The sequence below is a fragment of the Protopterus annectens genome, chromosome 2.part1 (genome assembly GCF_019279795.1).
Source record: "Protopterus annectens isolate FY-2018-M chromosome 2.part1, PAN1.0, whole genome shotgun sequence".
Lineage (NCBI taxonomy): Eukaryota > Metazoa > Chordata > Ceratodontiformes > Protopteridae > Protopterus > Protopterus annectens.
This window is the reverse complement of record NC_056729.1, coordinates 209,260,356-209,287,849: the sequence shown is the minus strand read 5'-3', so window position 1 is coordinate 209,287,849 and position 27,494 is coordinate 209,260,356. Positions and strand designations below refer to the sequence as shown.

Here is a 27,494-nt window from a genome sequence, read left to right as displayed (position 1 = left end):
TATGAACAGGCAATATTTGACGCCTAGAGGAGCAGTAGGGTGTAACTGCAGAAACGCCTGGAGACGTCACTCGGCTGTAATGAGTTCATCAAAGTGGGTGGTCCCATCAGCTGATGTCACTGTGATGTCACAAAATAGGTGGGGCATGGGCGGGAGAGGGGGTGGGAATGGGTGGAGTTATGTGTGATGCGAGGGGCGTGACTTTAGTCCAGTTTTAGCCGCAAAGAAACCTGGCAACCCTACCTGTTTCACCTCTGGCTGATTATAATCTCCAATGAGGACCTCATCACATCTGGGGCCCATTACTGCAGTTATGTACCATCTAGACTTTGGTCTTTGCCACTCTACTTTTACACATGCAGCATGACCCGTTTCACCTCTGGCTGATTATAATCTCCAATGAGGACCTCATCACATCTGGGGCCCATTACTGCAGTTATGTACCATCTAGACTTTGGTCTTTGCCACTCTACCTTTACACATGCAGCATGACCTGTTTCACCTCTGGCTGATTATAATCTCCAATGAGGACCTCATCACATCTGGGGCCCATTACTGCAGTTATGTACCATCTAGACTTTGGTCTTTGCCACTCTACTTTTACACATGCAGCATGACCGTTTCACCTCTGGCTGATTATAATCTCCAATGAGGACCTCATCACATCTGGGGCCCATTACTGCAGTTATGTACCATCTAGACTTTGGTCTTTGCCACTCTACCTTTACACATGCAGCATGACCTGTTTCACCTCTGGCTGATTATAATCTCCAATGAGGACCTCATCACATCTGGGGCCCATTACTGCAGTTATGTACCATCTAGACTTTGGTCTTTGCCACTCTACTTTTACACATGCAGCATGACCTGTTTCACCTCTGGCTGATTATAATCTCCAATGAGGACCTCATCACATCTGGGGCCCATTACTGCAGTTATGTACCATCTAGACTTTGGTCTTTGCCACTCTACTTTTACACATGCAGCATGACCCGTTTCACCTCTGGCTGATTATAATCTCCAATGAGGACCTCATCACATCTGGGGCCCATTACTGCAGTTATGTACCATCTAGACTTTGGTCTTTGCCACTCTACCTTTACACATGCAGCATGACCTGTTTCACCTCTGGCTGATTATAATCTCCAAACCCTTTTCCTTCTCTACCATTCCTATTCCTTATCGTCCAGATTTGCATTCCTACTACTGTGATCAATGGGGGAATCTAAGCATTTTTTCAGCCCTCTGTCACATGCTAAATGCATACTTATCCAGCTAAGCTAATGCTCCTTAGAAAATTACCTGAAGCAAGAAGCTGGAATGTGTGTGTGTGTGTGTGTGTGTGTGTGTGTGTGTGTGTGTGTGTGTGTGTGTGTGTGTGTGTGTCTGTGTGTGAGTGTGTGCATTATCTACTGAGGTGCAAGCTGTCCACAGCTTGGAGGTTCACCATATGCCATGCCTCCTCCTGACTCTTTACTGTTTTTTGTTTTCGTTGTCTTTTATTTTTTTTGTCTAAATCTCATCAGCCACCTAACTTTGTTTCATTCCAGTGTTCTTTAGCTGTAATCACCCTTCCTTTCCTTACTGAGTCTCACTTTTTCCAAAGGAAGGGGAGATAGCTTCTACAGACTTATCTTTAAAATGGGGGAGGGGGGCACATGACCAGCATCCTGAAAACTGGATTTTTAGTTATCATTCATTGCTTGTTCTTCTTCTAGTTTTTAGAAAGCAATGTACAATACCATTTTTGATTATTTTTATCATATTTTTTGTGCATAAGTTTTAGGTATTTTTATAAGAGGCTAGCTAGTTTTTAAATATGCCTTTAAGATGTTTAATGATGTACTGAGTAATAGATTATTATTATTCTTTTCTGATTGGCTGTTGACTTAATTGTGAGTATCATATATTTTATCACAGTTGCAATTGCAGTTATGGTCTGATGAAGTCATGTTCAACACTATGAAAGCGCTAACCTACAATGAATCTTGCTTTATTTTTCACTTCTTTACTTGCATATTGTGGTTTCCTAACTTTATTTATTTATTTATTTAACATTTGTTAACCGGGAAAGTCATTGGTTGGTCCGTTGAATGCTGCTATGGATTACTCTTGTTATTTTTCTTTTCAATGGCTCATTTGTTCAAGCTGTGACCTTACATGTGGTTAATGTACAATACCTGTTTTGATGGGCCTACTGTGAACCTGCACACTTTGCCACATGCCTGCCATTGCAAAGCTGCTACATCTGCTGTCCCATTTGCCCCTGCCTGGTTTTATCTCCCAATTTTAGGAAAGGATATTCAAAGTATGAATCCAAGAATTCATAATAATGTTAAATGTACATTTTGTTCATCCATCTGGGTAACTAAGACCACAACATTATAAAGCATTCCATAATTGTTCAACGCATACCAGTTTCAGTTGTAGTCAGTGCTAGACCATTCAGATTGTCCACCAGATTTTACATGAACAGTGAGACATTGCTGCATCCCTCTTCCACCAGCTGATGATGATGGTGCGTTACTGATAATGGCTGACTTTTGTGCATCGGTGGCCAGTTCCCCAACTCTGCTAACTGAATATAGATCAAGTGGTCTGCAAGTATGGTCTTATATCTTTGTTACATGGAGTATGTGCATATCCTGCAAGATGAAGGTCAATCTCCAAGTTTTCAATTTTCCTCATGGTGTCATCCGATGGCGGGATAGGGGTGGAAGAGATTGACCAGCTGTGGACATGGCTTGTTGATCATGGGAGGGGGATGGATGGGTATGTCTACATGACAGCCTTGTAGTGTACTTCCCTGTATAGCTTTATGGTGCAGCCTGCAAATTTGCCATATGTAAACATTAGGAACACTTCAGGAATGTTTGGCTGTGCATTGGTGATGTTGTTTCTACGGCATACCTCTGCCAGTTCACATATGCCACACTCAACTAGAGGGGTAGATATAGTAGTGAGCTTTCAATCTATTGTACTGAGCACCACTGACGGATCTGCCATGATGTGGAATGTTTGCATGATAGTTGATCATTTCTAGGAATGTGATGCAGTTCCACTTATGTTTCATCTAGTAGTTAAAGACTACATCCAATTCCCTTGACATAGAGCACTGGACTATGCCTCAGGATTCGCCTGAAGATCACTAGAATGTTCATGTATGTATTAATCCCAGTGCTACACCAACCCTGATCACAGGAGAGATGGACCAGCCTCAGTGGTCATCTGCTGTGAGGCCTATAAATTTCTACTCTGTAAGATCAAGAGTTACTTGCACAAAAAAGCTAAGGTGTTGCTGAGCAGTCAAAATTTGCAAATAGCATGTAATCTGATACAGATTGAAAAGAAATGTTTTATTTGGGGGTAGGTAAGAAGCCACCTGTACCCTCCACTTTCCCTAAACTAATATATACCAACTGCACCATCATGCATCATTAGAGAAGGGGAACTCATCAAAACACCATACAGCAGTCTCTAGAAGTTAAAATTTTCACTCTGACATGAAAAAGCAAGTGATTTCTAAGAGAACACTCTGACAGTACCCAGGGCAGATGTTCAGCACAGCAGATGCCACATACAGCATTTTGCATAGCCCTATCTCCACTCCACTGGGCAAGGCACTTTTAGTGTGTCAGCATAATGAGGCTCTGTCTTTTGCAGAATTGTTGGCATCATCATGGCCTAAATGAGCATACATCTTTGTCCACTGCATCCCTTCTGACCTCTCTTACCAAATAATATAGTAGTTGAGCGGCTTCTGGTAAGTTTTACCTTCTTTCTGTTGTGCACAGTAAGGACTTATAGAGGATGCTATTTTCCAGCATGCCCACTTTCTAAACATTTATAGTGTTCGAAAACTGTGTGCAGGTCGCTGATGCCCTAATTTCCATTCCACCACTGGTCATTGCTTACCATTCTGTCTTGCTCAGTTTCTTCACACTGTGGACATGTGCATGTTTTTAAATCTCTGCAGCTTTACAACAAAGTCCAGGAAAAAAACAGCTACTAGAATATCTAAAATAATATCGATGGTTTTTAATTTTTTAATTTGTTTTTAAAATAATAAATAAACAAATCAATTATAAAACAAACAACTATTTACATAGGTCCACAGCTGATCATCCCTCTCAGCCTCTTAGAGCAAGAAATCTGGACAAAGTCATAAAAAATTGGGGGGGGGGGGAGACAAAGGCCCAAAAATAGGGACACTTTTTAAATATTGCTCTTACAAAGTTAGAAAGATGATAGAATAACAGGTTTTGCATTAGCATGAACTTTCTGAAGCGTATGAAGTCTTTAACTCAAATATCTGTCTTTATTTTCTGATTTCAACCCTCCATGATCTGCCAACATTTTGCCAGAAAACCACAATTTTATGAAAAGTAATTCAAAAATTTCTGGCAAAAAATCTGGACATTCTGTGAAAATCTGTACAGCTGATCAATATATCAAAGTTTTACATATCAACAGCAATGAATATTTTTACACAAGTCTTTAAGTTTAAGCCAAAATTTATATGAATTTGTAATCTTGGAATTTCTCATCTTTATAGTATGCAATTCAATACCAGAAATAATTGTTGCCATACTAATAAATTCAACACCAGAGGGAATAACGTTACTTTTCCAATTTTTAGTAATTACTTTTCTGGCTATTGCAAGAATAGACCAAAGAAGAGGAACTTGGGTTTAGGAATTATCTCAGGAATTGGAGCATTAAATAAAACTAACGGTTTAGAAATATTGTATCTGTCTGACCATAGATCTTGAATGGAGTTATTAACTTCTTTACAAAAAGGGGATGATGACTTCACGTTCATATACCATATACATCCAATCAGGTATTATTTCAGAATCACATCTTCAGCATTTTATTCGATTTGATTTATACATAACTGTAATTTTGTTAAGAGTGACAAAAGCTCTGTGTAAGAATTTCCAAGTGAAATGTTCCAATATAATGACGATATAGTTTTATCTGTAGATTTAATATTATTTTCTTATATTCTTCAGAGAAGCCTTTATTATTAATTGTTGACGTGTAGTTCCAATAGGAATCATCTAAATATGGGAAATCCAACTTAAGAATTTTATAAATTTATGAAAAATTTGATTTATTTTTCACTGCATTATTATTGGCATTCAGTAAGAATTAGAATAATTTGGGGAATGATTTCTTATCTAGGTTAAATATCTTATTAATCTCTGTGTTCACAAAGTCTCTAAATATTTGTAAAATTAACCAATTATTAGGATCTTGATTGTATCTGGACCTTAAATTTTTAACAGTATATATTTATCAATACCATTTAAGAATTAATGCCAATAAATTAAGTTACTCTATTCATAGGTTCGTAGGTTCATAAGTGGTTACTAGGCTAATGATCACAAGGGTATTTTTAAGCCTAGCCATGCATCCCAAATCTCTGACAAGTTCTGATACCTTTGATAAGTGTAAGCATGGGCCTGGGAGATGAACCATTTACAGGTTACCTCTGTCCATTAGAGACATAGGTGCCAAACCAGGGATGAATTTCTAGTTTTCAGTCCAATTGTCCAAGTTGCACTTGAATTGGGTTAGGGAAGAACTGTGCTTCACATGGATGGGGAGCCTGTTCCTTAGACAGGGTAGTCTCCGGGATACATACCTATCTCGCCAGCAGGTCTTATTTATATCGCAGGCAAGGTTTAAGTCTTTAGAATGGGCAATTCTGGTGCTGTTTGTTTTGTGGATATGCAGGAGGTCCATCAGAGTGGGGTCTGACAATGCCCAGTATGCCAGGCATAGATCTCCCCTCAAAAGCCTGTAGGAGACAGAATACAGAGGTTGTGTGCATAGAACATTTTACTTATGCCCTGTATTCTTTTAGTGAAGAACCTCTGTGGACTGTCCAATTGTTGGATATGCCTGGTTAGGTAAATACCAAAGGGGACATTGTACTCAATGATAGGTCTGATGAATGCTGAATACAGTGGAACAATGACTTCCTTGAACTTAGATGTCATACTTTTGTTTATAAGTTGAACAACATAGAATGATTTCCTCACCATTGTAGACACATGATGGTCAAAGGTTAGATAACTATATGTGTCCCTAAGTCCCTGACTACTGGGTCAACACTAAGTAGTGTGTTGTCAATATGATAGTTACCAGAGATGGATGACTTCCTAAAGGATACTATTATGTATTTCTTGGCATTTAGTTTTACTCTATGACTCTGACACCAGTTGTTTGTCTGTGTCAGTCCCTCCTGGAGAACATTTGTGTCAGTGTGAGATTCAGTGTCAGCTCCTAATTTGTAATCATATGCAAATTTAGTCAGCCAGAGACCACTGACATTGGCCTTCTGAGAAGCAAATGCCAGAAAGAAGCAGTTGAAGACTGATCCCTGAAGGACTCCACTTGTGACTGGCCTCTTTGTAGAGGTGGACTCCCAAACTGTAACTTCCTGGGTCCTGTCTGTGAGCCAGTTGGCTAGCCACTGGGTGACATATGGGGTTGTTCCTAACCTCTTGCATTTGTCAACAATGTCTGAGTGGGTATTGTGTCAAATGCCTTGGACAGGTAAAGGTAGGCAGTGTGAACAATTTTGTTCTCATCCATTGCTTTGGTGACCTTCTCAAAGAAGTCCACCAGGTTGAGTAGGCATGACCTGCCCTTGACAAAACCAAACTGGGTTGGGTCCAGTGTCTGGAGGTTTACTATATTTCTGTTGATCATCTCCATGATAATTATTTCCATGGCTTTACATATAAGACTGGCGAGACATGTGGGTTTGTAATTTCCAGGGTCTTTAGTTGGCCCACCTTTGTGCAGAGAGATGATTGTTGCCTTTCTCCATTCATGAGGGATGAAGCCTGTTTGGAGGCTACCATTAAACAGTAATTCCAGAGCCCCTGATAGATCATGCTATTTAGAAGGCATCCTGGGATATTGTCTATGCCCATTGATGCAGCGTTCTTGGTCTTAGAGTGAGCATTAAGCACATTTTCCCTAGTGATAGTAGGGAGGAGTTATAGTTGATTGTATTTCTTGAGGGAAGGTCGAGGGGGAGAGAGTGGTAAAGTTGGAGCTGAATTTATTAGCCAGGAGGTTTGCTATATCTTCTGGCTCAGTATAGGTGGCTCCATTTACAACGTGCTCTGCACACAATGGTGTATTGCCTTTAAGATTGCGGACATAGCTGTAGAATGCTTTCTGGTTGTCCTTGGCCTGGGAGGCCAAACTTACCCCAGATATGGCTTTGGTAGACTTTATTTTTCCTCTGAGTTGTTTGTTTAGTTTGATGAGAGTGCTTTTATCCTGCTGGGTGCTGTGCCTCCTAATTTTTGCCATGATTTTCTTCCTCCTGTTATACAGCCTATTGATTTTGTGATTCCAGCAGGGTGGCTTGTTTTTTGAGATAGTTCTGTACTTCTTTCTGGTGGGTACAGCTGCCTCTATGCAGCTATTAACATGCTTGTACCAGGTTTCTGTGAACAGTTTTGCATAGGCAGTAGTGTTCTCAGGGTTTATGGGGGCTTGAAATTTTGCCAGGTTCTCACTTAATAGCAGGAGGTTAGCCTTAGAATAGTTTCTGAATATTCCAGGTGTAGCTGGGGGTCCTGGATTTATTTTTACTTCAAAGGAGACCATTTTGCCATCTGACCTTACCAGAGAAGGCATTACAGTAGGGGGTGTGCAGCACTCTCCCATATTAATCAACACCAGATCCGGTATGGTTGCACCCCTGGTTGGTGTATTGACTACCTGGTCCAGGGAGTTTGTGTTTACAAAATCCAGGAATCTCTGTGCATGTACATTTGATGTTGTATAGGATTCCCAGTTAATGGTGGGGTAATTAAAGTCACCCATGAATATGTTACTGGGTTGGAAAGTTAGTGTTTCTTCTTCTTCTTCTTTTGGCTTTTCCCAGTTAGGGGTCACCACAGTGGATCACCTTGCCCACTCCATGATTGGCAGTGGAGATTTACGGTGTCAAGTTGCCAGCCCGGCGCCCAACCTTCCACAGAAGGCACACATGCATGCACTCACGCCTAGGGCCAATTTAGAGTGTCCAATCAACCTACAGCATGTCTTTGGGGTGTGGGAGGAAACCGGAGCACCCAGAGGAAACCCATGTGACCACAGGGAGGACATGCATCACAGTTAGTGTTTCTAATAAGTTTAAGTACATAGTATGTGTTTACAGGGTCATAGAAGGGGACCTACAGCTTGCAAGGAAGTGATATTGAATTTTGCCTATGGTGATTTGAACATGGAGCAGCTCAAGTGCATTGTCCTGTTTGACCAGCCTTGAGGTATATTTATTTTTGATGTAAATAGAGACACCTCCAGCCTTAGTCCATGCCTGTGAAATAGCTGGCCTAAATGTGTGGAAGGCATTATAACCTTGCACTGTTGGTGTGCTCTCCGTAGCTTTAAACCATGTCTCAGTGACCGCATATACGTCAGAATTCTCTAGGGTAAAGAGAGCTTCTAGGGAGTGGAGTTTGTTGTTTAGACTCCTAGCATTGAGCAGTAATACTTTTTAGATTTTCTTGGTTTTGATTTGCTGTGTTGGAAGTACTTTCAGTTTGGCATTGCCTAAAATAGGCACTATGGGGTAAGACAGTGTTTTAGCTAATATTTGAAAGCCTAGAGGGGTGAGTTGCAGACCATCACTGGCAAAGCAGCATGGTCTGTTGACCATCTTCTTCCATGCACCCCCTTAGAGTGACAGGAAAAGCTAAACCAATTATGAAAGTCAATCATCTTGTTGTTTCAATATTAGCATTTTGTAGAAGTTGAGTTTCAAAGCAGTCATTTGTATATGCAATGGCAAACATAGAAAATATTAAGTCTTTAGTGGAATGGTTAGAGTATGCGAACTTTTGGAAACAGGAAATTATGTTATTTAGTAGGGAATTTGAGAAAAGAGTATAATTCCATTTATGGATAAAATGTGTTAATAACCATATAAAACTATTATGGACTATTTGTTTATGACTGGCTGTGATGTATTTATTATTTGCTAATAATAATAATTCTTGATGTTTTTGTTTCCATTTTGAATCATAAGATGAATTTATCCACAATGATGTGAGTTTTACAATTGTTGAAGTAGCATACAGTTGAATATTAGGGAATTCTATTCCACCATTATCCCATCCTTTTCTGTGCCAATCAGAGGAAGCTGTTGGTTTATTAGGATGCTAAAAAAGTGTTGTAGAATACTATTTTTTTCTTCATCAATTTTTTGGTGGAGATAGTACTAAACATTGTAAGACAAACAATATTTTGGGGAGAATTACAATCTTAATAATCATTAATCATCCTTCCTTGATAAAGAATAATTTGTTCCTATTTGTGACTAAACTTAAAATGTTATCAACAACCTGTTGAAAGTTTGTTTGTAACCTTTCTTTACTATTAGACATAACGGTTATACCAAGGTATTTCATTTGATTGCTGTTCCAATTGAAGTTAGAATACTTTTTGTATGGATTTTAAATGTTTTTATTAATTAATAATGCACTTGTTTTATAACGATTAAATCTTAAGTTCAAAATTTCCTCAAACTGCCTCATAGAACTAATTATATGTTCTAATGAATTCTCTATACTTCCTATTGTTAGTAAAATATCATCAGCAAAGAGTTGAATCTTTAGTTTAAAAATCTTCTTTTATTTTGATATCATTAATATTCTTATTGGATATAATACTATTAGCAAAGGGTTCTATAACTAATGCAAAAGGTAAAGGTGATAATGGACAGCCTTGCTTTGTGCCTTTTTATAATTTAAAGGAATTAGAGAGAAAATAATCAATTTTAACATAAGTACAAGAGTTAATGCATAACTTAGAAATGAATGCAATTAGCTCAGGTGAGAAATTTTACATTTTAAATATTTTAAACTGGTACGACAAATTAACTGAATCAAAAGCCTTATCTAAATTGAAACTAATGCTAGAAATTTATTTTTTTATGTTTATTTGCATAGTCTGTTAATGTATATATTCTTATTCGATTATCCTGTACTTTGCTATTTAAAATAAACCCAGTTTGATCATTGTTTATTGGTTTTAGTATACAAGATCAATTCTATTAGCTAAAATGGACATGAACATCTTAAAGTCTACATTTAAGAGTGAAATGGGTCTGTATGGTAAGCACTTTGTACGATCCTTATCTTGTTTTAAATTAGTTAATATAAGGGAATATTTCCATAATGGGGGCAGTTGTTTTTATTTCCTATAGACCTTATCTAATATTTTAACTGCATCATCTGGTAATGTTTTATATAGTTCTGGTATAAGACCATCGAAGCCTGGCACCTTATTATTTTTTAAATTTTTTTATTTGATCTTTTATTTCTGTTAAAGTGAATGGCCTATATGTTTTTTCTTATTTGTTCACTTGGTATTTTATTATTTATATTTTCTCTTAGAAAAGTTTCAACTATATCATCATTATCTAGGTTATTTGTATTATTATTTATATTTTCATAAAATATTTTAAAGTTGTCAAGAATACCTTTAATATCTGTTCTCCTTTCTTTCTTATTATTTATATGTGTTAGAATTTATTTGATATGATTTATTCATTTTATTTGATCTAAGAGCAAGTTTATGCAAACATAAAGGGTTTACAGAATATGGCCAAAGTTTAAATTTTTCCAGGTTTACTGAAACTTTACAATTTCAAAATTCAATATACTTTTTATTAAGTTTAGTTTGACTGATGATGTCATTTGGTTTTAGATTTAATTTTAATGTGTCTGTTTTAGCCTGTAGTTTATTCAATTCTTTGTCCCATTCTCTTGTTTTACTAATATACCAGCTTATAACTCTTCCATTTAAGTAAGTTATTAGGGAGTCCCACAGAACAATGTCTGATACTTCACCATTCATATTTATTTCTAGGAAATTTTTGATCTCTTTAATATACCAGTCTTTGAATCCTTTTATTTTAATAATGTACTCTGGTAATCTCCTGTGATGTATTAAATTGTCAGTTTTTAAAATAATATTAAATATTATAACATTATGGTCCAATAGTGGATGTGAAACTATTGAAACTTCTCTGATATGTGATAGTTTGTTTGATCAAAAAAATTATCAATATTTGTGTTCAATATCTATATGAATAATGGGTACATTGAAGTGAGTTTTTTTCCTTAGCTCATGTATAGCCTTTAAATGCATTAGGTTTACAAAATTTGCTAAGTGTTTGGCTGAAGATGTGATTCAAAGCTTTCTATCCACAGTGGAATTTTTGACTAATAATATACAATTAAAATCACCAGCCATTATGAGTTTACCTTAGATGTAATATGCTACAGTATCTAAGTAATTTTTTTGCATCTTTAGCTTCAACCACTGAAATCCAATAAGAGTTCACCAATGTATATAGTTTTCTGTCCCACTCAATTATAACAATGCTTAACATACCATTTTTATCAACATATGATAAAGGCATAGCCAAAAGTGCTTCTCCTGATCATTTTATGAGGATTTATATCCTTTTGCATTGAAGGATTTTATTTGTTCATTATTAAATAGTGGTGATTTTATCTGTTGCATACTATTGAACACGCATTCTATTTTCTCTTCGTGCTGACATTGCAGCACTTGTATTCATATTTCTCAGTCATTGTTTTAGCACAGCAGTCTTTAGTGGTTAGTATTTCTTGTTTGTTTATTTTTATCAACATAGCTATCTTTTACTTTAAGCATTACTGGTGAGTTCTTCCATAAATTGAGAGAACACCTTCTTTTAGCTCAAAAGCCAAAACCTGCTATATCCAAATAATTCTTTAATGAAAGTTTATTTACATCTCTATTAAGTAAATATGTTTCCTGTAGAAATACTGTTTGAGCTTTAGATAATTGCAAGTATTTGAACAGACTCCCCCATCTTATTCAATCCCTTAATATTCATAGATATGCATTTAAAATCAGACATTTATATGAGACAGAGGAAAAAAAAACAGGTATAATGAAATCACATTTATGTAGAGAACTTATTATATACTTTATATATAACAATATGAAATCTACAGCTATAGCCAAAACTTTTGTAACAACTAAAACATTATCTAAAGATATAGCTCTAAAACATTCTGCCATATTCCTAGTTTGTTGAAAAATATGTGCAAAGTACTTTTCAAACTCCATTAGACTGACAATGCATAGCTCATGCTTCTGGTACATATTAATTTGTCTCATATTTTTAGTATGTATTATCTTAAAAAAGCCCGTCATTGAGTTATTATGAATAAAAAAAGGTAGACAGGTATTCAGAATCTTTATTATAAGTTGGACAAACTGAATATATCTGCAATCATCTTTCCCTGTACCACTATGCCACCCTCGCCCCTTTGTAGACATATTTATATTCTTTAACTGTATACATATTTACTTATTCTGATCTCTTTCTGTTGCTGTTCATAAGTTCATAGGTTCATAGGTAGGTACTGGGCTATCTGCCTGAAGGCATATATTAGCCCAGCCACGTTGTGCGGTATTCCCTGCCCCTTTGGTTAGTTCCCTAGGCCCTTGATCTAGCAGCTAGTACCCTTGGCCCCTATCTAGTAGAGCTATTGGTATGATCCCTGGTGTGAACCTTCTGTTACCCATCCACTCGTCAAGGTTCCCATTGAAGAGTGATAGTGAGGGGCTCTGTCTTATGTAGATCTGGACCTTGTTCCATAGCAGGGGAAGTCTTTGCGAAGGGAATCTATCCCTCCAGCATTTTCTATTCATTGTTGTGCTGAGGTTTATATCCCTAGAGTGTGTAGCTCGAGTGGATTTGGTTTTGCTAGGATGGAGCATGTTCAACAATTCTGGGTTGGGCATGGCTCTGTATGTTAGACAGAGATCGCCTCTGAGAAGGCGGTATGCAACAGAGAAAAGCCTTAGTTTTTTCAATTGTGCTGCATAGGGCAACTGTTTGAGGCCAGTAATCCTCTTAGTGAGGTACCTCTGTGGTCTCTCCAGCTGCTGGAGATGCCTAGCCAGGTACATTCCAATTGGTGGATTGTACTCAATAATGGGTCTGATGAGGGAAGAGTAGAGGGGCACCACTACATCCTTAGATCTTGATGCGAACCCTTTTGTGATCAGATGGGTTACATAGAAGGATTTTCTAACCACCTTGGCAACATGATTATCAAAGGAAAGCTGACTATCTACTTGGGTCCCTAGATCCCTTATTACTACTTCAGATTTCAGGGGGTTACCTCCTATGTGGTAGTTCGCGGGTACTCAGTTTTTTCCAAAGGGGATTACTATGCATTTTTTAGCATTTAGCTTGAGACCATGGCTTTGACACCATGCATCAGTCTCATTAAGGCCCTTCTGGAGGATATCCATGTCGGCCGGACACTCTGTTATAGCACCCAATTTGCAGTCGTCCGCAAACTTGGTCAGCCACAGCCCTTCAGTGCTTGCCTGTACTTCTGAGAAGTATATGCCAAACAGAAGGGGCCCCAGGACAGAGCCCTGAGGTACACCGCTCATTACTAGTCTGGATTTGGACATAGATCCCACTACTCTTACTTTGTGGGACCTGTCTGAGAGCCAGTTTGCGATTCATCTTGTGACATAAGGGTTTATGCCCAGGTTGGTGAGTTTATCAATAATACCCGAATGGAGAATGGTGTCAAATGCTTTAGCAAGGTCAAGGTAAGCCATGTGTACCTCCTTTCCCTTATCAGTAGCCTGAGTAACTGTCTCAAAGAAGTCCACCAGGTTCAGGAGGCATGATCTGCCCTTGACGAAGCCGAACTGTGTGGGGTCAAGTGTTTGGAGATTCCCAGTCTCTTCATTTATGAGTTCCATAATGATTTGCTCCATTGCCTTACAGATCAGACTAGTCAGGCTTATTGGTCGGTAGTTGCCAGGGTCAGTTGTGGGCCCACCCTTGTGCAGCGGAACCACCGTTGCTGTGCGCCATTCTATGGGCACATATCCTGTCGAGAGGCTGAGATTGATCAGGGTATTCAGATGCAGGGTTAATTCATTTTGGAGCTCACGTATGACACAGCCCGGGACATCATCTGGTCCCATGGAGGCAGTGTTTTTAGCTTTAGATAGAGCCTTATTAACCAACATATCAGTAATACTTGGAGTTACACAATCCCCTGGAATAGTAATAGGCCCTGTAGGTGGTGGTGGTGGGGGTGGGGGGGAATTTGCACTGAACCTGTCAGCCAAGATGTTGGCAATGTCACTGGGGTCAGTGTATTTTGTTCCATTTTGTACTAGCTCAGAACAGACCTGAGCATTGCTGTTTAGGTTTTTGATGTAACCATAGAAGGCCTTATGGTTATCCTTGGCATCCTTGGCAACTTTCTTTTTGAAATTGGCTTTAGTTGACTTGATGACGGCCTTCAATATCTTACTAAAGCTGATTAGGGAATATTTTTCTACTTGAGATTTGGCCTTTTTTTGTATAAGTCTCCTCCTTTTATTGTAAAGTTTGCTTATGGCCGGGGTCCACCAGACTGGTTTCTTCTTGCTTGAGGAAGGACTCTTGGTTTTATTTGGGATAGCATGGTCCATGCAATCCTGAAGATGCATATAGAGTGCCTTGGTGTAGGATTCCGCATCCTGGATATCATTATCCTTCTGCAAGGGAATAGTGAAGCTTTCCACTTCGGATGCAAGTAGTTTGAAGTTTGCTTTGGAAAGGTTTTTTACAATGGTTTCTTTGACTGGAGGAGGTGGAGGGGTGAGGATATCTAGGGTTATCAGTTTGTGGGCTGATCTGACCAGAGAGGGAGTGATAATGGGTGTGGTACAATGGGCGCCCATATTTGTGATGACTAAATACAATATTTTGTCCCCTCTAGTGGGAGAACATACCAGTTGTTCAAGGGCATTTGAATTTATAAATTCTATGAACCACTGGGCATAGGAGTTAGAACTTTGGTAGTTTGCCCAGTCTATACCAGGGTAGTTGAAATCACCCAAAATTATGGTGTTGGGTAGGACCTTTATATTTTCCAGTGCCTCAAGGAATGCTGAGTGAGCATCTTGGGACATAGTGGGCAATCTATAACAGGTTACGATTTGAAATGTGGTTTTGCCTGCTGATAGTTGCGCATGGATGTTCTCTGGGGCATCATGCTGCGCCACTAACCTGGAGATGTGGGTATCTTTGATGAATATGGACACACCTCCACCCTTTGTACTGCGATCCGGTAACTGAGGCCGGAAGGTATGATATGAATTGTAACCTGGTAGTGCTGGGGTGCTCTCTGGAGCCTTGAACCAGGTTTCCATCACTGCACAAACATCGATTTTCTCCATACTGAGGAGTGCCTCGAGTGCGCGCATTTTGAGGTTGAGACTTCTGGCATTGAGTAGCATTACCCTTAGTTTTTTGTTACCTGTGCTGGTTAAGGTGGTTGGTTTGTCCTTTGAGCCTTGCCTAAAAAAGGCACTATGGGGATGGCAAGAGCCTTGGCCAGTATTTGAAAGCCTAGGGGTGACAGGTACAAGCCATCTCTGGTGAAACAGCGAGGCTTGTCTATCATGTCATCCCAGGCAGACAGACACTGAATCCCCTTAGAATGACACCAGAAGCTTAGCCAATTGTTGAAATTGATCATTTTGTCTTTGTATTGTGGTATCATTCTAGGTGAAGGTAGTATGCTACTCAAGGCCAGAGTCATACCAGCTTGGGCTACATGATCAGAGAGCTCCTCGATGTCTCTTTTCATGTAGTCCAGATCATTCACACCAACATGTACAATGACAGCGTCATACTTGTACTTGTTCTGGAGTGACCTAAGTGCCTGTGTTATGTGGAGGATCCTAGCACCCGACAGGCAGCTGACAGTAACCTTCTCCTTGTTCAGCCTGGTGAGTGGAACATCTGTGTGCCTTACTATAGAGTCTCCTATTACTAGCGTGTTGGGTATGGTGTTTTGCTTAGGGGCTGTCATGAGGCACACTGCTGAAATGAATTATGTGTTTTCTGGGTTGTGTTTGGAGGTGCAGGTTGCTTGCTTGTCTGCTTTGGAGGGCACTGTTTCTTTTTCAGATTTGTGCCTAGTGCCTCCGAATATGTTTTTGTGTATTTATGTGTATGTTTTGCCGGTGCTTGTTTTGTAGATCCATGTGTGACTGGTGGTGTGATGCTAGTGTGTCTCTTCTCCTCTTGACTGTCTGTTACAGTCATGGGTTGACAGCGCTTAGCCTCCAGTCTGGCTGTGTATTTGCATCTCTCACAAGTGTTTGTGTCTAGAGGTAAGAGGAGAGGGTTGTCTGTATACATGAGGCAGTTGTGACATTGCCTCAGGATGCCCAATTCCACCAGATGAGCTGGAGAGTACACCTGAAGCTGACCTTTGGACATGCTTGGAAAAGTAAATTTCACTTGTCTTGCAAACAATTGAGGGTCTTAAGCTGTATTATAATAGTGCTGTCTAGGAGATTTGGAAAATAATAGTGCTGTCTAGGAGATTTGGACAAGTGCTGATTTGTGTTATGCAAGTGCTGCAATACGAGCAGTTGATCTGAAGCACTTGAGTTGAGGCTTGCCTAGTTCTAAGGGAAAATTTGCAGTGCAGACTTTGTGGAGCCAGGTATAGTATACCCCAGCTAACTGGCGCTGCCTGACGCTGCTCTGTGCGCAAGACTGTGCAAAAAGAAAGTTGCAGGGTTTTAAGAGAGAGAGAGATCAAGGAGTTTGGAATTCACCCAAAATGGCCAATAAAACTACAGTTTCTAGGCAGTAACCACTCCTACAGGGACAGGCAGGCTGCTCAGTGTTAACCACTGCCACTGGTGAACACAGAGACTTCCCTTTAGCCCAAGTAAGCACTGGCCTCCAAGAAACTTACAAACAGTTCAGAACAGCAACTCTGTAACTGAACTTTTTTTAAATTATAGAAAGTGGGAAAATCGCAAGATTTTTTTGTTTTTTTTATTTTGTTTAAGGATAGCAGAGACACACAAGCAGCAAACTAATCAGAACAGTTGCAATAAATGACCCCAACACATGTGTGCTAGGTCAGTGGCAGGTAAAATGCAATTTTAAGAAAAAACTATTTTAAATTAAGTGCAACACAAAAAATGCAATAAACAGGCTCTAGGTATGTTCATATACTATGTCTTGTACTGTTACTATATTCCTAGGTTTTATATTTTAGCTATAATCCTAGTGTAGAGTATCATGTAATAGAACATTTATATTTACCGTTATATATTTAATACTCTTTAAAATATTACTACTGTTAGAATCTGTCCTATTTTTTCTTAAATGTTATATCTGGTAGTATCAGAACACACATCTGAAAAATCTTCTCTTTCAAGATTCAAACTTTCCATAATAAATTGTTCTGAGAAATTGTTTTGTTATCATTTAAAAGATACAATAACAGAGAAACACAATTCAAATTTTTATCAAAAGTGTATTTCTGTAGACTAGTATATAAACTATCCTCTTGGTATACTGCAAGCATTCTGAACTATTTAACAGCTGACAGTGGTTTAGAGTGCAATTCACTGTCTTCTGCTTCTTAACTAACTTAGTATTTATTGACATCTTAGCATATAATTCAGAAAATTATGATTATTTACTATTAGACAGGAATATGTAACCTTGACAGTTCTTAGAATTTTCAGAACTCCCACAGCATCACAAAAGTGCTCATGACTAAGCTGCTTCAAGTTGGTCCTCATGACAAGGGCTTACAAATGAACAGTTTATCAGCTACAATTCACAAGCTACCTTTACATTATACATCAATCCCCCAAACCCTTCCAACCCTTGAAAAAAAGAAAAACATTCAAAGTATGTTAACTACTAAAAAGCTAATGTATTTAAAGAAATAACAGTTAATATTTTAGTAAGTAGTTTCTGTTTGAGAGCTTTAATATAAAGCAGGCTGTCATTTTTTAAAGGAGACATAGCATATAAACTTGCTTGTTAAAGTGTGAATGTTACTCGAATTATTTGAGAACATTCCAGTAATAACTTTTATAAATATATAAGAAACTATATTTTTATACTTTGTTTATAACAAGCATACTTTTCCTGGGTGCTCTTGCATGTCAAGTATACTATCAATAACAAGCATTCGGAAATATGTAATAACTGACAGTGGTTTAGAATGCAATTCACTGCCTTTTTCTTATTATCTAACTTCTTTTTAGCATCTTAACATATGATTCAAAATATTGTTTATTTACTTTTAGACAGGAAGAAGTAACCTGGACATTTCTTAGAATTTTCAGAACTCCTACAGCATCACAAAAGTGCTCATGACTCAAATTTTTTCAAGCTCATTTTCATGATAAGGGCTTGAAAATGAACTTTCAGTCATTTGCAATTCATGGTTGAGTTTCAGCATGTTATGCGTGTTAAGTTAATTGCATACTGTGTCCAGTTGAAGAGAAACCTGCACTGTTTTTGCCATGTAAAACACACAAAGAATGGGTACTGCAGTGCTGATACCAGACAGTTAATATTTTTAGATGCATTTATTAACTAATAGTGACCCTGAGAATGCAGATGATGATAATTTAATGCAAATAATGCAATGCAGTACAGGGAGGTAGGGCTGAGAGTTCTAATGCGCTTCACATTGTAGGGGATTCTTGGGTATGAATTCTTCACTGTCCACTTCCAAACTGTGTGACTCTTAAACTCTCTCAGTGTTCCTGAAAAAGGCAGTTAACCCTCAGGTGATCTTTCTTTGTAACAAATAAATGGTAATGTACGAATGAATAGGTAGATGTTTGTGCAGTTACTGAGACTTAGGTTAAAACAGCAGAGAGCTCCCCGGCATTGCAGGGTTAAATGCCTCCAACACATTTAGGCCACCTGCTTGACAGGAAGGGATGAAAGGTGAGGTGTCTCAATTTAAATCAAAAATAAACACACCTCAAGGCTGGTTAAACAGTATAACTTACTTGAGCTTTTCCTTATCCATATTGCCATTAAGTCCCATACCATAGCCTTGCAAGCTGCAAGCTATGACCCAGTATACATCATAGGACATATTTAAATGTACTGGAGGCACTCCCCATTCAACCCAACACCGTATTCATGAGCAACTTCAACAACCTCATATAAACTGGGAATTGTATACAATCCCAAACATGTTGGCTAAAGGATTCCTGGATTTTGTAAACACCGACACTGTGAACCAGCTAGTCCATATGCCCTCTATGGTTTCTAACATCACTGACCTGGTCTTCACAAACATGTAGTGTTGCCCCCTTTACAGTCAGACCGTAAAGCTGTCTGCTTTGAAAGTAGAATCTGAGACCCAAGATACCTTTGGAACTTTTAGGAATTATTCTAAGATAAACTTCCTAAAATTAAGGGACATCCTAGCAAAATTGCAAGCCCCTCCAAACCCTGAGAACATTGCTGCCTATGTGGAATTTTTCAAAAAAACCTGTAGAGTCATGTTAATGACTGCAGACAGACAGCTGTACTTGCCTGGAATAGACACAGGATAAGCTCAAAAAAAGTCAACCCTGGTCAAAGGTTTGTATAACAAAAAGTAGAAGATCATGGCATAAAGTTTGGAAGTGCAATGCCCAGCAATATAAACAAGCAAGTCAAGGAGCTGATCAAGTATACCATACAATATTATTGGTAGCCAGATTATTTCAAATCAGAGGAAGAAGAGCTGGTGTACGCCTCAAAGATGTGTTTTCTTATTTTGTTCAAAACTGACACCACTGACACCATATTTCTCTGTATCTCCCCTAAGAACATCTGATTTGGAATATTTTGTCAAACATTAGGGGTCATTTCAAATTATTCAAATGAGAGGTCAAAGAAGTATTGGACATCTAGAAAATATATTTGGACTTTCTGTTCCTGGATCTTTCTAAAACTGTTACCATTTTGTGCAGACTTGGAGACTTTCGAGTGCATTTTTTGCAGTCTCATTGGAACCAGATTCCTAGCATCCTTCTCTCAGGAAGACAGACCACATTTACAGAGTTCCTGAATCTTGTTCTTTCCTTTATAAGAACCCCATTGCTGATCCAGCTGTGTTGTCCCCTGGATACAGAGAAAGGGTTCTTACTGGTTCCATCCTCCAACTCTCATCTCCTGCAGTGACTTGCAGAGCTACATCATGAACCATTTTGAGAAGAAAGTGAAAACAGTAGCCATCCTTGTTTACAGAGCTGTTAATTGTCAGGTCAATGTGGTCAGATATCAGGCCTATGTCCTAAAACAGGCTGAGGATATTACTGATGCTACTCTGAAGGCAGGTATCTTACAGTAGGCCAAGGTGTACTCACAGGTAATTAGACATGCTGTCAAGTGTGGTTACAATGCTGTGTATAAATAATCTAGGGAGTGTGCCACAACATCTGTACACATAAGTAGCTGAGGAACAGTCACTACAAGAAAATGTTCAAGCACAGAATCTTAATACTCCATTAGACAAAGGTCCTTTGTTTGTACCCCCAATCAACAAAAATTTAGGAGATTGGAGGAGAAGGGGAAAACCATTTGGGCAGTGATGCAAGGTTTTCATCTACTTATCCAAATGTATGACAGTTTTACCCTTCCAAGCCCTGACACTTTTACTGACACAAAGGAAAAAGTATTCAGATGAAGCATAAAAAGGGTGCCTTAAAAAAGGCAGGGGATGTCCAAAGAAAACCTGAATATCATTAAGGCTACATGCTTGATGGGGAGAAGCCCTAACCATATTACGACTCCCTCCCCTAATTCTACATCATACCCCACCCTTTGCTCTTAGGTTACTCAAAACTTCCTTTACACCTAAATGTAAAGCAGTTTGGACTCAGATTAATGCAGAGAAGTATACCAGGGAAAGCAGATTTTACAAGTAATATTCCAAACATACATGTTTTGGATTTTTGGATTACAAAAAAAAAACAAATTTGAGGGTATACCTCCAGTGCCAAGAAGTCAGAGACATTTGCAGCCCTTTCTAGATTAGATCTTTCTAACGGGAGCGATAAAAAAAAGTTCTTCTGGAAGACCTTGGGAAAGGATTTTATTCAAGCCTTTTTCTACTTCCTTGGATGAAGAAGTATGGAGGGCAGTATTAGATATGTTGATCCTAGACATGTCCCTCAGGGTGCCAGAATACATATCCAATGGAAATTCTGCTCCAGAGCACCTCACAGGGAAGCTTGGGCAGTAACGGCTTTCTTCCCAAACTGGAGAGGCCTTTTTTGTTTTGGTATACTTTCTGCTCAACCACTCTGATCACCATGATGATTCTGATAGTGAGCAGGAGTGCAACTCTGATCACCACGATGATTCTGATAGTGAGCAGGAGTGCCAAAATTATTCTAACAGATGCCTTGTGGTGCAGGCTGCGTTGGTTCTCCTGACTGTTTATAATTAGTGAGGCACTGATCCTCCATACTGCTTCAGAATGTGGACCTCTTTACGCAGAGCAAGAACCTCTTGATACACCCTAATGTAGAAACACCCCATCTGGTATCTTAGCTGTTTAGACCTTGTTACCTTTTATGCACCTTGTTTTTAGGTGATGTTCTTAATGACATTAGGGAAGCTAGAAAACCCACTATGAGTAAGTCTTAGGTAGCTTAAATGGAAGAGACTTTCCCTGTGGTATCAGAAAAGGAATCTTGATCCAACTGTAGATATGCCGTCTCTGAAATGTCAATACCTGATGGAGTTATTCAACTCTGGGCTGGCATTTACCTCTTTGAAGGTTTATTCTTCAGCTGTTTCTGCTTTCATTTCTGTTTTTCTATCCTTTGTCATCTGGTCTACCAGTCAGGCACTTCTTGAAGGAAATAATTATTTTCCAGTCTCGCAGGAAAGATGATGTTCCTCTGTGGGCCACAGTTTTGACCTAGAAAATCTAATGTAAGCCCCTTTGGAGCAAGAAGAAACAGCCCCTCTCAAATTCTTAACCAGGAAGACTTTTTTGGTGTTCCATAGAGACAGAGTCAGTACCTGTATGAACCCTACCTTTGCACCCAAGATAGTGACAGAAGTTACCAGTATTCTTCTTGAACCCCCAAAACAAAGAGGAAAGAATTCTGCATACTCTGGATCGTCATATGGCAGCGGAGATATTATCTGTACAGGACTAAGACCGTAAATTCTGTTGACTTGCATCCAGATGGCTGGCAAACTGTGTTACATTCTGCTGCTTTTGTCATTGTAAAAAGCTCAAAGTGTGCATCAGATCACTTTCAACCAACAGCACTGTGGGTAGCAATTTCTCAGGACGTCTTGGATGCAGGAACTTAAAATAATAGTAAATTGTTGATTATGACCATTGTTGCAGACAGATTTCTTTCACTCTCTTCTTCCCCTTTGTCCTGTCCTTTCCTTTCTGTTTGGCATTAAATGGCTAGGGTGGGTGTTTCATATCACCATCCTCCTTTTTATACTGTCGCTACAGTCTTAGATGCCTCTAGTTTCTGCCGGTCAAGGTATACTTGGCAGAGCTCTGGATTTGCATGGCCTTCAGCCCACACAAACCAGCACCCTAGAGGACTGGTTTCCTATAGCTTGGCAGTATGTTGGATCTAGCAGGAAAATTCAGCATAACAATGACTCTGCTGACAAGAAAGAACCAATGATTGCATGGGTGGACATTGGCTGTATTGAAATAATGTCCCGGGGTCCATCTGGCCAAGAGGGGGAAGGAGATACAACTCTGGGATTGTTTATGGTAGAAGTATCCTGTGTAGTTTGATTACAACAGTGATTATGCTCAAATATCTGCTATTATTTTAAGTTCATAACACACCTCTGATTTCCTGTCATGGCAAATTTTACTAACATAAATTTTTGCTTTTTTTTAAGATATTCACTGGAGAAAGCAGGGGCAAGCAAGTATGTCCTTTGTGATGTCATTGGTTACCATGGGGAAGATCATCAATGGAAGACGGAATGTTTTCGAATTGTTGGGGACAATGAGAAACCTCTTATGCTGCAGGCACTCTGGAAGCCAAAGGAGGGGTTTTCTCGACGATTTGAGATCCACAAGAGATCCAAAGTGGAGGCAATATCAGCAAAGGAGGAGGACACTATTACAGCAGGTGACTGTTTCATTGTGCAGCAGAAATAATGAAAATTGGAAGGAGCAAAGGAGGTGAACTAGTTAACTGGGATTAACTCTCCCTGGAGTTCTTTTGCAGATTATAGGAGGAGTTTTCATTTTTCATATATACTGTTTATTTCTGAATAATTGATTCTTATTTTACATGTAATTATACTGCAAAATATAATCAAAGAACATATAATAGAGCCATAAGTGGCTCCTGTAGCACCTGGTGCTTGTTACTAATAAAACTCCCTTCTTGCTCAGCTCTTCAAGCGAACAGTAAAAAAAAAAAAGGTAGACAAAGTAGATTAGGGAAAAGAGAATGGAGGGAAAGCAGACTGGGAAAGATTATGGAAACAACAGGATTCATGATAGTAGAGCTGGAGAGGAGGGAAAAGAGCTGAATAAAGTCATCAGGTAGCATTTTGAGTGTGGAGTATCAGGAAGAATTGAAAAAAGGAAAGTAGAAATAGAATGAAGGAAGGCCTGTCAAAAGATAATTGTGATAGTGTCATAAAATATCATGTGACTGAAGAGAGATGAGGGAGGAAAAACTGTCCAGAAAGGTGAAGACAGAGCAGGGTTAGCCTAATATGGAAAAAGAGCAGAGCCATGTATCCAGTAAGTGTTGTTTAAGTGTAATAAAGGTTTGTTACTGTCATTATGTCTAAGTAGTAGAGGCAAAGAGTTCCACAGTCCAGCTACACAGGAAGAGTAACATAGAGCCACCAGTTAAATTATCAGATGGGGTTATGTGGAGCAGTAGGTCATTAGATGAATGGAACTCTCTATTTGGGGAGTAACATTGAGGAATGTTACTTAATATTGGGCACTGCTCAGGTTTGCAGATGAGTTTGTCTGTGGTTAGCAGCTGTGATAAGGATAAATATTATGGTAGTTCTAGTCATGAAAGATTAAGAGCAAGGCAGTGGTGCACTTTATAGGTAGGTTGGTGGCAAATTTTGCAATTTATTACAACATTGCTTAAAGAGGATGAATTGTGAAGCCTGTAGGTTAATCAGTAATGGATGATGGTGAGAATCGTGGTCATGTAAAGCTTGATAGGTGATGGTGACAGTTTTGAATTAGCCATACAGTTCACTCAGAGGGAGAACTAACACACAATGCAGTTAAAGCTAAAGTCCTGCACTAGGTCATTGATAAGCAATAGTATCACCAATACTGACCAGTTGTGAAGACCTCCATGGCTCTGCATCTAAGGAGTAGCCTGCCAACATTAAGCTTAGAACTGCATAGAGTCATTGTACCTTAGTTTTTGTGGTGTATTGAAGAATCCGTTAATGCATATGTCCGTAGGCCAATACAAGACTGTTCTTCCAGAGACCATTAGTAGCCTAGGCACAATACCCCAAATTGTAGGTACCCATCGACATGGTTAATTTATATCTAGCTTCAGTCCCTTTCAGTGAGGTTTGAAGGTCCAGAACAAGGGTGTGTTTATGATTGCTCATTGATTCATCCAGGTTATGCTTAAAGAGAGTCAGGGATCCACTTGTCTTTCCATCCAAAGGAAATCTGTTCCATAAAAGAGAGACTGTCTGAGATATCTCTCTCTTTTGCATTCCAGCAGCTACTGTTTACATTTCAGTGGAAGTTAAGCTCTCTTGAGTGGGTGATGAGGATGGTATTAGTTTTATGGATATACAGGAGGTCATATAGGACTGGACTTCTCACAGGCAGTTAATGAGCAGTCCCAGTGTCAACAGTTTTGTCTATCTTTAAGGCAATTCCTCTGCAACTACTGCAGTTGTTCAGTTGTGCTACTGCTATGTATTTCTTCAGTACAGAAGTACAGTTCCTTCAGGCTGAACTACGACACCAGCATTCTTCAAGTTCCTAGTCCTAAAGGTCAAAATGATAGTCCTCCCAATGTTATATACTTAGTAGGATGTTTTAAGACATTCTTCAAACAAATGCATCTCCGAGCTCTTTAGGAAATGAAATCCAAAATAAAATGTACATTCCAGTTAGGCTGTACAAAATATCTGTTGATAGCACTGTAACATCTATAAACTGCAAAATTAATTGTGGTAGACTAAAAGAAAAAAGGAAACAAAAAGAATAAATATATCCAGACAGTAGTAAATATTTTTTAATGGCACATGTGAAAAAATATACAACAGTAAATAGTTCCGACTACCCCAGTAAATAGTAACAACAGTAAGTTCATAAGTGGTTTGACAGTGTTCAGGATTACTGACCAACTAGTAGACTGATTCCATTATGTAAGGTACAGGCACTTTATCACTCATCCAACAATCAAGTGATTTCTTAAAATGGCCAAGTTTTTGACAAATGAAAATTAATAGGAGTATTATTCCATAAGATAGCCATTTTGTTAATAATATATGAGTTTTTTATTTTCAGCTATTGTAAATGAATCTGGAAATTCTAAAAAAAAATTCCATATTAAACAGTACTTGCAAAACCGGATCAAGAAAAATATTATAAGCTAAGCGTGTATAAGCTTTCCATGAATATATCTGTAACTTACTGAGTAGAGTTATAAATGACTACATCTGCACTCATAGTCTAAATCTTTAACTGTATATAAATTTTCTATGTATTCCTTTATAAATATATAGTTGTACTTGGGTATATATATATATATATATATATATATATATATATATATATATATATATATATATATATATATAGGTATATATGTCTCTAATTTTAACCTTTGGGTCTTTACATGTTTGATTATAGATTCTTATGTTCCTAATATTTGGAAATTGTTTATACCAATTAAATTGTCTTTTCTTTCTTTCTTAACTCTCTGCTTAATTCCTTATTCTACCATTAGAGATATCTTTTTCCTTCCAAGAATTGTTAGATATTGTTGTTTTTATGCTAGTAAGTAATGGATATTCTATTCTCAGGTGTACAGAATTCAACAAATCTGTCTTAAGTAACCTATTTCAATCCCTTATATTTTTAAAGTTGTTTCTTATTGTTAACCACGAACTTAAGATGAAATCTTACTGAATTATGATCAGAGAGTTCTAAGGGCATTATTACTTTAACATTATCAATTACATCAAGAGAATATGTAATGGCATAGTTAAGTGTGTGTTTCCCTCTATTATTTTTAGTGACAAGTTAAATCATGCCATTAGTCAAAAATGTATTCATAAGCTCTTGTTAAGAATATGTTTTACCAGATAAGTATTCCCATGATATTCCTGAGTGATTAAAGACTTTCGGCTTTTCCCGGTTAGGGGTCACCACAGCGGAACTCCGGGCCACTCATGATTGGCAGTGGATTTTTACGGTGCTGAGTTACCAGCCGAACGCCCAGCCTTCAACAAAAGCATGCCCATTCATGCTTGCACCTACCTACATGTCTTTAACTTCACTCGATGGCAGGGAGGACATGCAGACTCCACACAGAAAGCGCTCCAGCCGAGAATAGAATGGAAGAACCTAACCTAACCGCTGCACCACCGTGGCTTCTGATATTCCTGAGTGATTAAATCCCCTAAAAGTAAAATATTTTTTATATTTTAGTATTCTTAATAAGTTACACAAATATTCAAAATGCTCTCAACTTTCCATACATTGGATGTGATAGCAGACAATAATATGAATGTCATTATTACTCTTGTTATTCTTAACTGTACTTTTACACTTTCCATTTCAGGTACTTGTTGTACCAGGAAGGATGAAACAGATGTGTGAATCAGGTCTATATTAGAAGCACGAAAATACATAACTGCGAACACTCATATGGGCAAAAATGCCGGGAATTGAAAGGGTGTTTGTGGGGTCATGGTACAGTGAGGAGTGGGATATTTGCCTTTCCTCACTGTAGTGTGACCTCGGAGTTCGAATATATAGTTAGCGGGGGGTGTAATACCAAGTTTGATTACCGGCATTTTCACTTATGTGAGGGTTCGCGGTTATGTCTTTTTGTGCTTCTAATATAAACCCGTGTGAATCCACATAGTAACCTCTCCACCTATGCTATTTACCCAGAGACACTAATATTTAGTATATTCTTTTATTTGAAAGCTGGTTGTATTCATGATTCAGCTATGCAATTGTTTTATAATTTTCTTCCAGTATTAAACCCAAAAGATCATTACATGTATTTCCCAGACTGTGAACATTACAAAAACAACAATTCATAGTTTGTTTGTTTGTGTCTTTCGTCTTTTCCCAGTTAGGGGTCGCCACAGTGGAACTCTGGTCCGCTAATGATTGACAGTTGATTTTTACGTACCGGCTTGCCAGGCCTGACGCACAACCTTCAACGAAGGTACACCCATTCACGCATGTCTCCACGCAGAAGACGCTCTAGCTGAGAATCGAACCAGACAGCGTCTTACTGGGAGGCCACAACGCTACCACAGCACCACCACTGCGGGTTAAAAAACAACAATTCATAGTAGCTTACTAAATGTCTGTCTGATTTATTTACCCTGAAAATTTTAA

At 38.5% G+C, this 27,494-nt stretch overlaps 1 protein-coding gene across 3 annotated transcripts in view; it reads left to right on the top strand.

Annotated features, from left to right (window-relative positions):
* The window catches only part of LOC122794000 (ras-associating and dilute domain-containing protein-like), an 867,060-nt gene that overhangs the window by 181,439 nt on the left and 658,127 nt on the right, over nt 1–27,494 (top strand). For all 3 annotated transcript variants that reach the window (XM_044062093.1, XM_044062094.1, XM_044062095.1), the window contains one exon: nt 22,793–23,028. In XM_044062093.1, the coding sequence (XP_043918028.1) occupies nt 22,793–23,028 (236 nt within the window). The remainder of the gene's footprint in view (nt 1–22,792; nt 23,029–27,494) is intronic.